At 41.6% G+C, this 15,003-nt stretch overlaps 1 protein-coding gene across 2 annotated transcripts in view; it reads right to left on the minus strand.

Annotated features, from left to right (window-relative positions):
• ACVRL1 (activin A receptor like type 1) overlaps positions 1-14,785 on the minus strand; it is a 34,154-nt gene extending 19,369 nt beyond the window's left edge. Inside the window, exons 1-5 of one of the 2 annotated variants that reach the window (XM_051963586.1) lie at positions 14,386-14,785; positions 3,846-3,912; positions 1,111-1,365; positions 473-684; positions 41-140 (exon numbers count right to left, since the gene is read on the minus strand). In XM_051963586.1, the coding sequence (XP_051819546.1) occupies positions 41-140; positions 473-684; positions 1,111-1,365; positions 3,846-3,888 (610 nt within the window). In that variant the 5' untranslated portion in view covers positions 3,889-3,912; positions 14,386-14,785. Of the gene's footprint in view, positions 1-40; positions 141-472; positions 685-1,110; positions 1,366-3,845; positions 4,497-14,385 lie in introns of those variants that run through there. The other variant, XM_051963585.1, reaches the window with a different exon arrangement.
• Between the last annotated feature and the right edge of the window lie 218 nt (positions 14,786-15,003).

A 15,003-nucleotide genomic window follows, 5' to 3' on the forward strand; every position in this document is an offset into this window, starting at 1 on the left:
GGCGCTATATATTTAATTTCTTCCTCTCTCCCCAGCTCACCCACACACTCCACCAGAGCAATTTGCCGAGCTACTGTCCGCTGGACCAGGAAGGGAAGGCCAGAACCACTGCCTGTAGTGCAGTCACTGTCCAGAAGATCCTGGGGTTGATCAAGGAAAAAGTGTAAGAGGAAAGCTTGACTTTTTTTCCCCAGCTTTCTCTTTTCTGGAAGTCTCCAGCCAAGTGTGGGCTCACGATGGACTACAAAGCGCATAGCTGTCTCTCTGTATGTCTGACTTCTTTATCTGTCTTTGTGATTTGTGACCTTCTTTCTTTATCAATCACTGTGTTCATTTCTGTCTCTCTTTGTTTTGTCAGTATTTCCAACCATTTAGTTCCCTGCTTGTTTCTCCCTGTCTTGCAACTCGGTGCCTCCTTCACTGACACCCTTTCTCCCCTCTCTGCACATCCCTGAAACTCTGAGGCCCTCACCCACAGTGTGCTGTCCCCCAGCTCCGATGCCTTCAGGATGAGGCTGGATTCTCCCAGATCACTGTGCAAGGCTCTTTGTTTCTCACGCCTCCGACTGAGGTGCCACAGGCCCAGGGCCCCCAGCCCCAGGAGGATCAGCAGGGCCAACCCAGGGCCCAAAATCAGTGGCAGTTGGTTAGTTCGATGGGGTTCCTCTGGTGTGGCCGGTATGGCTGGTGAAAGTGGAGAAAGAACTGAGATCCACGTTCTGTAAGGAACTCATTCCCCAGGGGATAAGTCAAGACCCTACTCCATTTTAATAATCTTTTGTCCACTGGGCTCTGTAAAGTCCACATTGGGTATAGGTAAACATGGATTATAGACTTTATTTTATCTCTTTGGGAGAAAAATATACCTAATCCCCAGCCCAAGATGGAGACAGAATTAGTATGGGTGGCCTGCCTCCTTCCCACTCCCAGGGGACTCATAGAAACCAGTGAGGGTGAGAGCTTTTGAATTGGTGTATCAGGACTGAATAGGTCAGAAGCTCAACTGGGTTAGTTAGATGGACAGGGTATGATGGGAAAGGGAGCAAAGATGCTAGCTGGGTAGGAAGGATGACAATGCCCAGGAATGTGGGCAGAAAATGAGACCCGCACTTGCTAATTTCAGGGTGATGTTGAGGTTGCAGAGAGGCTGGGAGCAGCAACGATAGGCAAAGGCCTCAGTGGGCAGTCCCAGACATGTCTCTTGGTAGTGGTGGTTACTGCAGCCCCGGTACTCTCGGGGTCCTTCTGCCTCTTTTATCAGCCACACAGTGCACCAAGACCCCTGGCAGGTTGAAGATCCCTTGCAGTAATAGTTCTCACAGGCACAGGTCAAGAGAGGGCTGGGTGAAGACATCGTAGAACCACCTGACAGACAGAAGGACAGAAAGGCAACTCAGGGACGTGGAATACCAACTCACAACATGGGAGACTCCGACATATACCTCCCAAGACTGGTCCCAGGCTCCCAAAGCAGAGGGGCTTAGAACTGACAGCTGCAACAAAGGCTGCCCTATTATAATGCATTTCTATCAATATACCTCATATCCTGTGCTTGTAGCTCCAAGATAGGTCCTATCATAGTGCTATGCATGTATACCTTGAAAGGACTTTAGAGGCATTATAGTCTTAGCTATCGCCATTAAACAGAAGAGAGAAATGAGACTCAGAGAAGTAGACTGACTCACATCAACAACAGTCAGGATTTGAACCCAAATCCTCTAATTCCAGCTCCCACATTCTATCATGGCTGTCTCTAAGTCTCTGAGGCATCATCAATCACTGTGGAGTCTCACTCTGGTTTTTAGCAATTTAATACCTACCTTAGGCTTTTAAGGATGTTTCCTACCCCCATTTACCAATCAACTCCATTACATTAGCTTAATATTGCTAGCACAACCTTAGGGGGAGAAGGAGCGGAGAAAAAGAAATGAATGGCACCTGTCTTTCACTACTATAACAACTGAGCTCTGCTAGTCCCACTCAGATCTTTAGGAGTCTCATAGTCACTTCCCTTGCCTCTCTTTCCCCAGAAGTCCCATACAAAAGAATCAGAGTCAGGGTTAAAGCTGTTTCCCAATAATTAGATCAAACAACCTTATTCCTCTAATCACCCTCTATGGGATTAAGTTTGGCTCAGGTGGCAAGGAGAAAAGGCTGAGGAATCCTAAAAGAGCAAGGTCAAAGCTTTTTCCCACATTCATGTCCTTGGCTTCCATTTTTGCCTTCATCACTCTTGTCTTTTTTTATCTCCTCAAATTCTACCACTCCATCATTTTCCATCTAATCTATTCCCTCATTTGTTCTGTTCCAAGTTTCCTCCACTACTCATCACATCTACAGTGTCTTTCTTTTATCTACTTCATGTCTCATTTACTCTCTCAGGTTTCCTCTCCCATCACCTCTCTCATCTACTTTAATTCTAACTGTAAAGATGTATCTAGAAGGACTGTGGTTCTCTTAATTGAACCCCAGGCCACTTTTTAGAATGGCTTATTCATTATCAAGTAGACTTGCAGCCCTTTTCTGGACAGTGGGGTGTCCAAAGTTAAAGAGAAATCCTGGCCTGGCAGGGAACAAAAATACTTCCTCTCAGACTGACTGAAACATAGTAAGGGTTAAGAAAAAATCAAAAGCATGCAGATTAAGGAAAAATGCAACAAATTAAAATATAAGTTTAACCAGGCAACAAGATAGTGAAATGAGTAGAAAACTGGGAGGCAGGAGATCTAGATTCTAATCCTGCTTTTGTAGCTATGTGACTTCCATATTATGAATCTTGATTTCCTTAATCTGTAAAATGGGATAATTACTATTTGCACTAATGACCCCAAATTGGTGTGTAGTTTTCCGAGGAAAGTGTTTTTCAAACTTTTAAGCTCCATAAAGAAGAGAGTTTGTTTTTGACCTCTGATTTCATTGGCAGAAGGCAATCCAGTGAGAACTCACTTCTACCAATACAGATGTGTATCTAGTCTTCAGTTCTGAGCCTTAGAAAGTTTTCTGGTGGCACCTTAAGATTTCACAAGATATCACACAGCGAGTATATGTTAGAAGTGGAATTCGAACCCATGTCTTTCTGATGCTCATATGAGCTGTTATTATTATCTATAAAATGCGAGACAACCAGACAGTTTTTTTCTTTCTTTCTTTTCTTTCTTTCTTTCTTCCTTTCTTTTTCTTTCTTTCTTTCTTTCTCTGTCTTTTTCTTTCTTTCTTTCTTTTTTAGCAGCAAGAGTGATCCTATTTTCTTTAAATTTAAATAATAGCTTTTTATAGCCAATTGCTTTGGGATCAAAAATTCTGTGATTCTGTGACTGGATGATCTTTAAATTCCTTTCTGCCTCAAATTTTAAGGTATTAGCCCTCTTGATCATAAACCTGCCTCTGCCCAAGTGAAGCTGGCAGCAGCTAGGAGAAAGCACGATTATTCATTTCACTGTCTCCAACAGTACAGGATTAATTGAGACTAACAAAAGGGGGCTCTGGGATTCAGCTGAGTGCCCTATCTCCTTTACTTTCTCAAAGCATTCTAGAACATTTCCTTGTACCCATCTACATCCTCTTCCTTCTGCTTTATCATTTATCCTCTATCTCTCCACTTTTAATTACCCATCCACCTGAACTTCATTCTACCAACCTATCCCATTTGGCTACCTCTTCATAATTCTTACAAGAGATTCTCTCCTGGCCTTAACCCCCCAAATCTGGACAACATGTCAAGACAAAGCTGAAGCAGCATCCTTAGATCCTACTTAGGGGATCCTGGGCCCTCCCTCCAATCTTCCTTTCTGTCTTAGTTCTAGATGGGTTTCAAGGTCCTACTCCCCCACCTCATAGAAACTCACCATCAGCCAGGCCCAGAGCCAGCAGCAGCACGAGCAGGTCCATCCCAGGGGGACTCAGGACCTCCTCCTAGATGGGAAATAAGGAAGAAGGATGGGCAGATCTTATTCTTCCTCCCAGGACCTCAGACACTGACCGTACATCCAGTCCTACATGGAGCCCCCTAAAATGCCCTTCTCACTCAGAATCCCCTGGAGTTGTGAATGTTGAGTGGAGTGTTTTGTTGGGTTGGCTTTTTTTTTTTTTTTTGCATGGGGTGGAGTTGGGGGGGGGGGGTTATCCTCCTCCCTTCCCATACAGCTCACTCTGGGGAGTGGCTTTGTAAGGGAAGTCCGGGCCAACTTCCCCAATGGAAACCAAATCGCCTGGGAGGAGTAAAGGGTGTACATAAGGGGAGGGGGAGGGGAGGGGAGGAGATGCAGTATCTGTGACTCAGAGCTTATGAAAGCACCCCATCCTCTTATGCTCCAGCCACTAGCTTGGTAAAAGTCAGAAGCAGGGCATTTTGAGATACAAAAGTCATTTCTTGGTTCTCTTTGGCCCACCATTTTTCTCCTGTCCCGTGTGTGTTTACCCTACCTGACCCCTTTGCTGCTTTTGAAGCACCCTTTCCAGCCCCATCCCTTTGCTCTTGCCTGATCATCTACCCTTGCTCTTTCCCTTTCTTTCCCTCCCCCCCCCCCCAGTACCACCTTCTTCCCCACCCCTCCCAGCCCTGGCGGCCTGAAGCATAAACAAGCTACTGTCTCCACTTCCTGCCATTCACCATCCAGCCAGGCTGGGAACAGGAATCAAGATTGTTTAGATTGGGGTCTGGATAGAACACAGAGGAGTCACGAAAGCACTGGTGGGGGGGGGGGGAGAAGGCCCTCTAGCCACATTCCTTGGATGGAACAGGTCCCTGGAGGCCAATAGCAAGGTAGGCTTGGGGCCAGCTATCCCCATTCCCACTCATCCTCAGAGAACATTAAGGTGAGAAAAATCTTAGAGATCATCTTATCTGATCCTTCATTTGATAAAGAAGTAAACCAAGACCCAGAGAGGAGGGGAAGTAACTGACCGAAGTCACACAACTACATCTTCTGATTCCCCATTCAATCCCTTTTATATGCAATAGAAAAATTAAAGGATCTGGGTTTAACTCTCGCCTGCTATTTACTACCTGGGTGAGCGTGAGAAAGCTCTTTGGGTCTCAATTTCCTCATGTGGAAAAAGAGGATGTGGTCTCTTCCAGCTTTCAATCATATGATCTTATGAATGAGGATGAGAAATCAGAGCTTGGGCCTTTGGGAGACCTGTCAGGATCCTAAAGCAGGGGACAGACCTCAGGTCTATTTTCATTTTATAATTGAAAGACCGTAAGGAGTCTATGTGATTTGCCCAAAATAGATAACTGACATCAAAAGTCAATCAAAGTAGACCTTGAATAGGAAATGCCATCTGCATCCAGAAAGAAAATTATGATGATTGAATGCAAATCAACACATGCTATGTTCACTTTTTTTCCTTTTCTTTTTTTCTCTCTATTGGTTTTTTTTCCTTTTGTTCTGATTTTTCTCTCCCAACATGATTCATAAAGAAATGTGTATTTTAAAAAATGGCAAAAACAAGATTATACAATGATCATTTCTGATGGACTTGACTCTTTTTTTTTAACAATATGACTGAAGTCAGTTTCAATTCTCATGATGAAAAGAGCCATCTACACTAAGAAAGAGGACTGTAGGAATTGAGTGTGAATCACAATATAGCATTTTCACTCTTTTTGTTGTTGCTTGCATTTTGTTTTTTCTCATTTTCCCCTTTTTGATCTGATCTTTCTTGTGCAGCAAGATAATTATATAAGTATGTATACATATATTGGATTTAACACACATTTTAACATATTTAACATCTATTGGATTACTTGCCATCTAGGGGAGGGGTGGGGGGAAGAGAGAAAAATTTGGAACACAAGGTTTTACAAGGGTCAATGTTGAAAAATTATCCATGCATATGTTTTAAAAATAAAGAGCTTTAATAAAAAAGTACATGTATAACTGGAAAAAAATAAAACAATTTTTTTTTTAAAGAAGAACTCATGGAAGGAAACCATTCCTGGTCCTGCTCCTAGCCCATCTCAGCCACTTGAGAGTTGAGAGTTAAGCCCTTTACTACACAAACTCTATTGATTCCTTTCTACTTGGTCATCTTTAGAAAAAGCTTCTTTACTTCTTGTGGGAAGAGAATGAGGGAGAAGAAGAGCCCTTGCTAAGGGAGAGAGAAGTGAAACAGTATGACCCCAGATAGAGTGGTTAAGCATGTTCTAACCTGAAGTCCCCAGCTCTGGCTCTAACTTGCCATCTCTTCCCAGTTCCCAGTTCTTACTTGTTAAAAGCTGAATGTCAAAAGTCATTCTCCTAGAGAGAACTGGTCAAAGGATATGAATGAATATTTTTGAAGGAAGAAATCCAAGCAATAAACAACTTTATGAAAAATGCCCTAATAATTGATATTCCATATAATGAAATAAAGCAGCTCAGAGGTTCTACCTCATTCTGATCAGATTTTCAAAGATGATAAAAGAGGAATATGGCAAATTTAGAGGGACTATGGGAAAACAGTATCCTAAGGTCAGCTTGTTGGCACAATGGATAGAGCACTAGATCCTAGAGTCAGGAGAACCTGAATTCAAATCTGGCCTCAGACACCTGACATTTTCTAACTATGTGACCATGGCCAAGTTACCTAACCTTGTTGCCTCAAAACAAACAAACAATAGGTACCCTGCAACTATAAGTTGGGCTAGTCATTCTGGAAAACAAGTTGGAATGGTGTCCAAAAAATCACTAACTTATGACTACCATTTGATCAATTAGGATCTAGGTGCCCCCTAAAAAGAAAAGAAATTGCTTTTTTAAAAATTTTTTTAAATTTAAAAATAAAACAAAATTGTTTATAGTTATCCTTTTTACAGTAACAAATAAATGGAAACAAAGGGCATACCCACTTATTGAGAAATGACTGAACAATATTTGTGGCATACCAATGTAATCAATGGGCAATGAGGTGGTTCAGTGTATAGAACACCAAGCTTAGAGTCAGGAAGACTCATTTTCATGAGTTCAAATCTGTCCTCAAATACTTACTGTGTGACCTTGGGCAAGTCAATTAATACTGTTTGTCTCTGTTTCCTCATCTATAAAATGAGCTGGAAAAGGAAATGACAAACCACTCCAGTATCTTGGCCAAGAAAACCCCAAAAAGAGTCACAAAGAATCAGAAGTGACTGAATAACAACAAAATGTCATCAGCTGTTGCTTTGTAAGAAATGATAAAAATAGATGGTTTTAAAGATTAGAAGACTGGGAAGATTTACATGAACCGATGCAGAGTGAAATGTACAGAACTAGAAAAACAATTTTTAAAATAACAAGATTGCAAAGCAAAACAACTTTGCCAAGAGTTCTGATCAATGCAATAATCAACTATGTTTCTAGAGGACTGATATTGAGACATACTATCCTCTTCTTGACAGAGAGGTGATCACTCAGAGTGCAGAATAAGATACAGATTTTCAGACAGAGTCAATGTAAGAATTTGTTTTGCTTGCCAATACATATCTGTCAAAGGGTTTGTTTTTCTTTTTCCATGGGGAATGGATAGGAGATCAAAGGGGGATAGGAGTAGAGTACTGAGAGTAAAGAAAGAAGAAAAAAGAAAAGGAGAGAGAAATTTTTTTAATGCAGAGAAGAAAATAGAAAGCTAGAAAAGAACACAGATAAGTACAATAGTCTTCAAAGTTATAAGTTGGATTTATAATATACTTTAAAAAAACTGTATATAATAGAGACCTATAGTTTCATTTATGATCCTCTTACTCTGTTCTAATATGTATATGGAAACATCCAGTTTATTTAGTGTTTGTTATGTTCTGAATAAAATAAAATAAAATAAAATGCCTATGGCAAGAAAACATGAATAGAGCACAGCATGGTTCAGTCTTGGGCATAATGAATAGAGCTCTGGGCCTGGAGGCAGGAAGACTAGTTTTGTAACTCTAAGCAAGTCAGTTAATCCTCTTTGCCTCAGTTTCCTCATCTGTAAAATGAGCTGGAGAAAAAATGGACAATCGTGTCCTTCCAAGAAAACCTCAAATAAAGGTCACAACTGAAAATGACTCAATAACAAGGACAACAAAATGGTGTAACAGAGACTAGAATGCTTACTCTGGCTAGGTCATTCAATAACGCTACACATAGTAGGCCCTTAATAAATGTTTGCTTCCTTTAAGTCTCAAATAAAATCCCATGTTCTACAGAATGTCTTCTCCAACTCTTAATTCCAGTGTTTCTTCCTCCCTAGCCCAGATTAATTATTTCCTTTTTATCCTAAATATAGTTCCCTTTGTATATACTTGTTAGCTTGTTATCTCTCCAGTTAGATTGTAAATTCCTCGAGGGCAGGGGCTGTCTTTTACCTTTTTTTTTGTATCCCTAGTACTTAACACAGTGCCAGGTATACAGTAGGTCCTCAATAAATGTTTAATGATTTATTTTTTATTAACTGATTGACCAATTTTATCATTATCTCAGTGTCCTCACCTTTAAAATGGAGACAGTACTCCCACACTGCTTCACTGAGTTGTTAGATCATGGGATTTAGATCTTGAAAGGACTTTAGCTATTCCAACCCCAACAATTTAAGGATGTGGAAACTGAAGCCAGGAGATGGAAAGGGATATGCCAATAAGAAGCAGAGTTGGGGTTTGATTCCAGATTTTCTGCCCTCAAAACCAGTAAAGACTACTGTCTTTACACTATACCACAATGTCTCCTAGAGGCATCAATGAGATCTTATTGATAACTAAACAAAGTAATATGTGATGGATTATATTTATGGACTGAGACTGAAAGTAGAAGTATGATGATTTGAGGGGGAGAAGGGTTTTCTTTGAGGTAATTCCAGGTGTATCCTGGAGTGACCTAGAGGTCCCAAGCAATAGAAGAGGATTTCCTCTATCTATAGGAAGAGAAGGGTCCTCCTGCACCGGGAATGAAGTGAGGCAGGATAACCCTGAATATAGCAGACACTTCTCACACTGGGGGCAATTCCAGTCTTCCTGAGTGTGCCGGGGGCCTCTGTTTCCTCCAGGCCTCACCCCACCCCCATCTCAGGCCAGCAGCTATAGAGGAAATGGAACCTAGAGTCCTACCTTCATTTTCAGTTAGACTTCCCTTTTCTTATCATTATGTTCTCTGAGAACAGACTCAAGAAACAGATTTCATCTAGAAGAGAAGGGCCCTCATCTACCTGGGGTGGGTGCTATTTCCCCAGAATTAGCGCCTTTCTGTAGGGACAGCTGGGGAGGGGAAGGGGAATCTGGAAGAAGATAGAGCCATATATTATTATCACTAGAAGGGACGTTAGATGTCACCTAGATGAGCTCCCTTATTTTCCAGGGGAATATATAATTACAGATGAGAAGGCACTTGCTTACAGCCCCAAGCTAGTAAATGCAGACCTGGGACTCAGCAGGTGGGCAAGTCAACAGCTTCAAGGAAAGATTAGGGAATGGAAGTGGGAGGGTTAAGGCAGGAAGTGGGATGTAACCTGATACTGACTGATATTAGGGTATGTGTGGATATGTAATAATGATTAGGGTTATGGGTATATCTCTAGGTGTTTCACACATGTGCATGTATATGTGCCAGTATATGTGTCTCTGTGTTTGTGTGCATGTATAAAAGTTGTTCAAACTGCCCAGCAAAGGTCTCTGGGGGTGGATGTTCCCAGTAGAAAAAACACTAAACTCAGAGTCAGAAGCCCTAGGTTAGGATGCTGACTTGAACAGTTATTGACCACATGAGTCTGAATAAGTCATATTCCTTTCCTGAGCCCTGCTTTCCTTAGCTATAAAATGATGATAGTTATATTTGCACTTCTGTGTCCTGATGTTAAGTGAAAAAAGTTTTATAAATCTAAGAAGCACTATTCTTCCATAACCCATGCTTTTCCCCTTCCCTTTCCAAAGTGGTTGTTAAATATTTACTGGAGTACCTATGTATTGTTCTATAAACAAGCCAGAGCTCAGCAGGAGTGCAGTAGAAGGCTCAGAGAATAGTCATCACTAGATTTAAGGCTAATTATAATAATAAAATAATAATGATGATGAACAATACTTTTAAATTTGCAAAGTGCTTTATATTTATCATCTTATTTAGGCCGCACATTGGAGGAGAAGGGATATTATAATCCTGGGCATTTATGATATTTATGATCCTGGGAGATTTAAAGTAGATCTCAAAAGAAGGCTACCAAGCTCAGACTAATCTTATGCCAAAAGTTAAAAAGGAAAAGGTCTGTTTCAGTGACTATATAAGTGAAATGGATCAGACAAGGCCAGGCCTGAATATCTAATCCTTTTATAACAGCCACATTCCAAACCACTCTTCTTCCCATCCCTGGAACTTCAACCAGAGACACTGAGAACTGAGATTCTTTTTAAAATGTTTCATACCTCTAAAAGTCAAAAGCTCAGTCACTTGTATGTAAGTTTAATCTGCCTGAAGGGATGAATGGGGACGGGATCTAAGTCTTCCATGATCAACCTCTACCATTGTCTCTCCAAACCTTTTGTGCTTTTAGTCACAATCAGAAGCACTGGGGCACAGTAGCAAGACTACTGGGCTTCCACTCAGAAGGTTGAGGTTTAAGACCGCATTCAGACACTTATATAGTAGATAAGGAACAGAAACTTTCTGAGCTTCAGATTTCTTCTCTGTCAAATGGAGATAAACCACTTCAAAAGTTTATTTGTTAGAAATGTCAGATCAGACAAGGCCCGTACCTTCCTTCAAAACCAGTTTGATGATTAGAGGTTAGAATTCTGAGTCTTGAGGTTGAAGAGCTTACCTCTTCTCTTGCCTGTCCCTTCTCCCTTGGTCCAGACTAGGAACTTTCAGTGGGCAAGAATCCAAAAATGAGAGAGTAAAACTAGATAATCTTTCTAAAGTCCTTCCCAACCATAAACCAATCATCAAATCAAATATATCAACCATTTACTAAGTGTAAGACACTGAGAGTGCTGAATAGAGATAAGTTAGTACAAAAAATTCTGAGCATGGGGAGTGAAATTTCCTAGTGTGCTTAGGAAAAATTTTCTGTAAGAAATAGGACCTGAACTGAGCCAATTGGTACCTCTTGGGAAAGTCAATTATTAAAATTTCCCTTAAGAATTGGCAAATGCTACAAATCAGAGCTTGATTTATTGTTTGGTTAATTTTTAGGTTTAAGAAAATGATGGAGAAAATTTATTAATGTAGATTAAATGTAAAAGTATGTCTGAATTCCAAGACTTGTGGAAAATGCCATCCACATCCAGAGAAAGAACTATGGAGACTGAATACAGATCAAAACATACTATTTTCACTTTTGTTTGTTTTTTCTTTTACAATATGGCTAATGTGAAATTATGTTTTAATGATTGTACATGTATAAACCTATATCAGACTCCTTGCTTTCTTGGGGAGTAGGGAAAGGGAAGGAAGGGAGGAAGAAAAAATTTGGAACTCAAAATATTACAAAAATTAATGTGGAAAACTACCTTTACATCACTGGAAAAAATGAAATACTCTTGAGTGTGGGGGGGAGTATGTCTGGATACCTTTGTTCCCTCAACACACACACACACACACAAACACTAGCCTGTTGTTAAACATTACCAGAACACCTATGCCTTGTAAAAATCTTTATGAGATTCTAAGTTTCTGACCAACATTCCAATAGTCTTTCCATTATTTCCTGATGCTTCTCAGGATAGCTAAAAGCATAAAGGGGAAGGTTGAGGGCTACTCATAGAAGATTTAGATCCAAACCCAGTTCAGTCCTTCAGGCAGACTAAACCTTTACAATTGGAAGAGATTTTTGAGGTCATCAAGTTCAACCCAGCTTAAATGATTAGCCCACAGTACCAAGGTAGGATTGGAATACAGCCGTCTTTCCAGTACTCTAGGCTGGCTAAAGGAAACTAAGGATTCTGAGAAGCAAAAAAGAGGAGGGAACACATTCCAGACATGGGGGAAGGTCTGTGGGAAGGCACAAAGACAGCAGATGGAATTTTAGGAATACTAGCAGGCCAGTTTGGCTTGAGTATACAATGAGTAAAAGATGGTAATATGAGACGTCTACAAAGGCATGTTGCAGCCAGAGCAGGGAGGGCTGAAATCGTTGTTGGAGGAGTTAGTGTTTATCCCAGAGGAAATAGGGACCCTCTCAAGATTTTTGAGCAAGGATAAGACCTGTGAAGACCTGTACTTTAGGAAAATGGTTTTACAAGCTCTTTGAAAGGTAGATTGGAAAAAGGAATAGATCGGAAGCAGAAAGCCTCATTAAAAGGCAATCATCTTGGGGTGATGAGGGCCCTCTATTAGGGTAGTGACCATGGGAATGCAGAGAAAGGCTCAGATGTGGGAGGTGTTAACAGAGGTAAAATGCACAAGATGTGGGTATATCTAATTATGATCTATGTCTCTTCCTCTCTTCAGATCACCATTGTCCTGAGGGTTCTGGGTTAGGGACCTACTGAGAGAAGTGAAAACCTCACAGCACAATGTGTCACTGTGTACACATAATTAGTAAACAGAAAAAAAAAAGAAACAAATGTTCCATCTAAGTAGCATCTATATGTTCTTCTCTGCTTAGAGTCCTAAACTGCTTTTAGAAGATCAAATTGTTCAAACCAGGTATATATTCTCATCTCTTGAGGAAAAGGATAGCTTTTAGACAGTCTGCCAGTGGATGCTGGTCTTCAACTTAATCAGGGAGAGTGGGAGTAAAGAGGGCAGGGAATGGGTTTATAGGAAAGCCACAGGAAGAAGGACAGAGATTCTGGTCCCCTAAAGGACTGTCTCTGAAAGAGGACCACATAAGCATGGAATTTAGAACTAAGACCACTGTTTCCCAACTTGCCCATTAATAGAGGTTAAGAGAGGCCAGTTTGATCAAAATCATGTAGCTAGATAGTATCAGAGTCAGGACTGACTATCAGGAATCTTTATTCCTTTTGGCAATAAAAGGGTTGATGACTATAGAGTTAGAGTTATGGAGTCAGGTGTGGACACAACTAATGGAGGACCCTGGAATCTAAGGGAAGACCTAACTGAGGCAAAGATCAAGAAGAGGCCAAAATGCCCAGGCCAGGAAAGACCAACTTGATTCTGCCCACACACATGGGATTTGATATTTCATAAAACCTCCTCTGCAACCAATGGAACAGAAAGGAACTCTTGATGGGATCCTGCAGCCTTTTTTGAGGCACTCAGGAAGTAATCAGTCTAAAAATGACCAATTTTGTTTACTACTGTACTCCAAAACTTTCAGTAGCTCTCATTACCTACCAAATAAAATAAAAACCCTGGCAAAGTGCAATCTTGTTGCAAAGTGATGTCAAATTCCTGGAGAAAGTAGGGCTACTAAATCATACATAAGGCTCCCTGTTGACTTAGAAAACCACACATTAGCATTATCTATATTGTATATTATTTTTATGTTTTTGTTCAGCATTTCCCAATTACATTTTAATCTGGTTTTCATATAATAAGCACCTCTGTCTATAATATAGTATCAAATATGTTTACTTCGTACTCTTCTTCATGAGACTTCATTCCCATTCTCTACTTGCTAGCTCTCATCTGTATCTCTTTATTCTTGAAAATATCACATGCCTGAAAAGGATACTTCTATCTCCAGTCTTTTAATACCCCCTTCTTTCAAAGCCACCCCTTTCAAAAAATCTCCCCTAAAACTGTCCACCTCCATTCCCACCCCACCTCCACAGTGATTTTTACCTCCTTGTCTTTAACACCTTGCCTGAATTTATACTTTGCACTTATCTCACACCGTCTTATATCATATTTGATTGCATATAATTATTATTTTTCCACTTTTCCCGATTTAGATTGCAAACTCCTTAAGAAAATATATTAATCATCTTTGTACCCTTTACACCTTGCACAGAGTAGGCCTTTAAAGATTGTTAAATCGAACTAAATCAAATGCAGAAAAGACTATACACACTTTAGAATTGGGACATGTTATTGAAAGTACTGAAAAAAGTGAGGGAAATGATGTGATGAAAAAACCAGACATTTAAAGGACAGGTTGATGATCCCAAGTCTGGACCTTTTGCTCACTGGAAAAGCCCATCTATCCCTGCAAATCAGCAAATAAACATCTTGCTGTAAATAACCAGGGAAGGGGAATCTAGAATCTGATTTGGGAGTGAGTTAAGCAATTGGGAAGATTGGTCTTAGGAATTTTAGACTCTGTGGGTATCTAAACAACATTACTGCACCAGTGACCTCCCATATGTAGGGAACCAAAGTTATAGACTAGGAATTACGGTTTAGGCCTACGGAAGGGAAGTTGTAGAAATACCAGTTATAAGGCTGAGGTTTTCTGGGAATAGTGATATCCCATCCTGGAATCACAATATGGGCTCCCCGCTGGGAAAGCAGCAAACTCTTCCCCCTCTCCACGCCCCCAGGGCTGACCCCGACTCACCTCCCAGCTCTGCCTTGGGCTGTAGCCCCAGGGCTAGAAGCCCTGGGGGCGGGGGGAGGTGTGGACTCAGGCCAACTTCTCTCCTCCTCCCCCGCCCCTGACACCTCCTCCTCCTCCTCCTCCTCTTCTGAAGCTGGGCTGCAGATGCTGGGCCGCTTGGCCGATTGCTGGGGTCCTGGGGCACTTGGAGGCCGGGGACAGGGTGGGGATGCTCTCGATCCTCTCTCGCACCCCACCGGGTCCCGGGGGGCGCTGGCTCCGTTAGCCGGCACTCGGGACAATCTGGGAAGTGGGCAGGAGCTGTAAAGTGTCTTCTTCCAGCTTCTTCCTGCCTGGCCTCGCTCCGCCACTCCCTCCCCTCTAATATACCGTTTCCTATTGCCAAATGCGTTTACTTGGAGTGCTCTCTCTCTGTTTATGGGGCCGCCTCCCCTCTCTTCCTCGCCAGCTGACCGTTCCCTCCGGTCTCCCCGCGCCTCGTCCACAAACCTCCCACATCCGCTGCTCCCTCCAGCCCAGCCCAGCCCGGCTATCAGCTCTCTGGTCCTGCCCCGGGATGGGGATGGGGATGGGGATGGGGATGGAGGGGGTGGTGGGGGTGGGAGGCGAGCTATATTG

Source organism: Antechinus flavipes, chromosome 5 (assembly GCF_016432865.1).
Source record: "Antechinus flavipes isolate AdamAnt ecotype Samford, QLD, Australia chromosome 5, AdamAnt_v2, whole genome shotgun sequence".
NCBI lineage: Eukaryota > Metazoa > Chordata > Mammalia > Dasyuromorphia > Dasyuridae > Antechinus > Antechinus flavipes.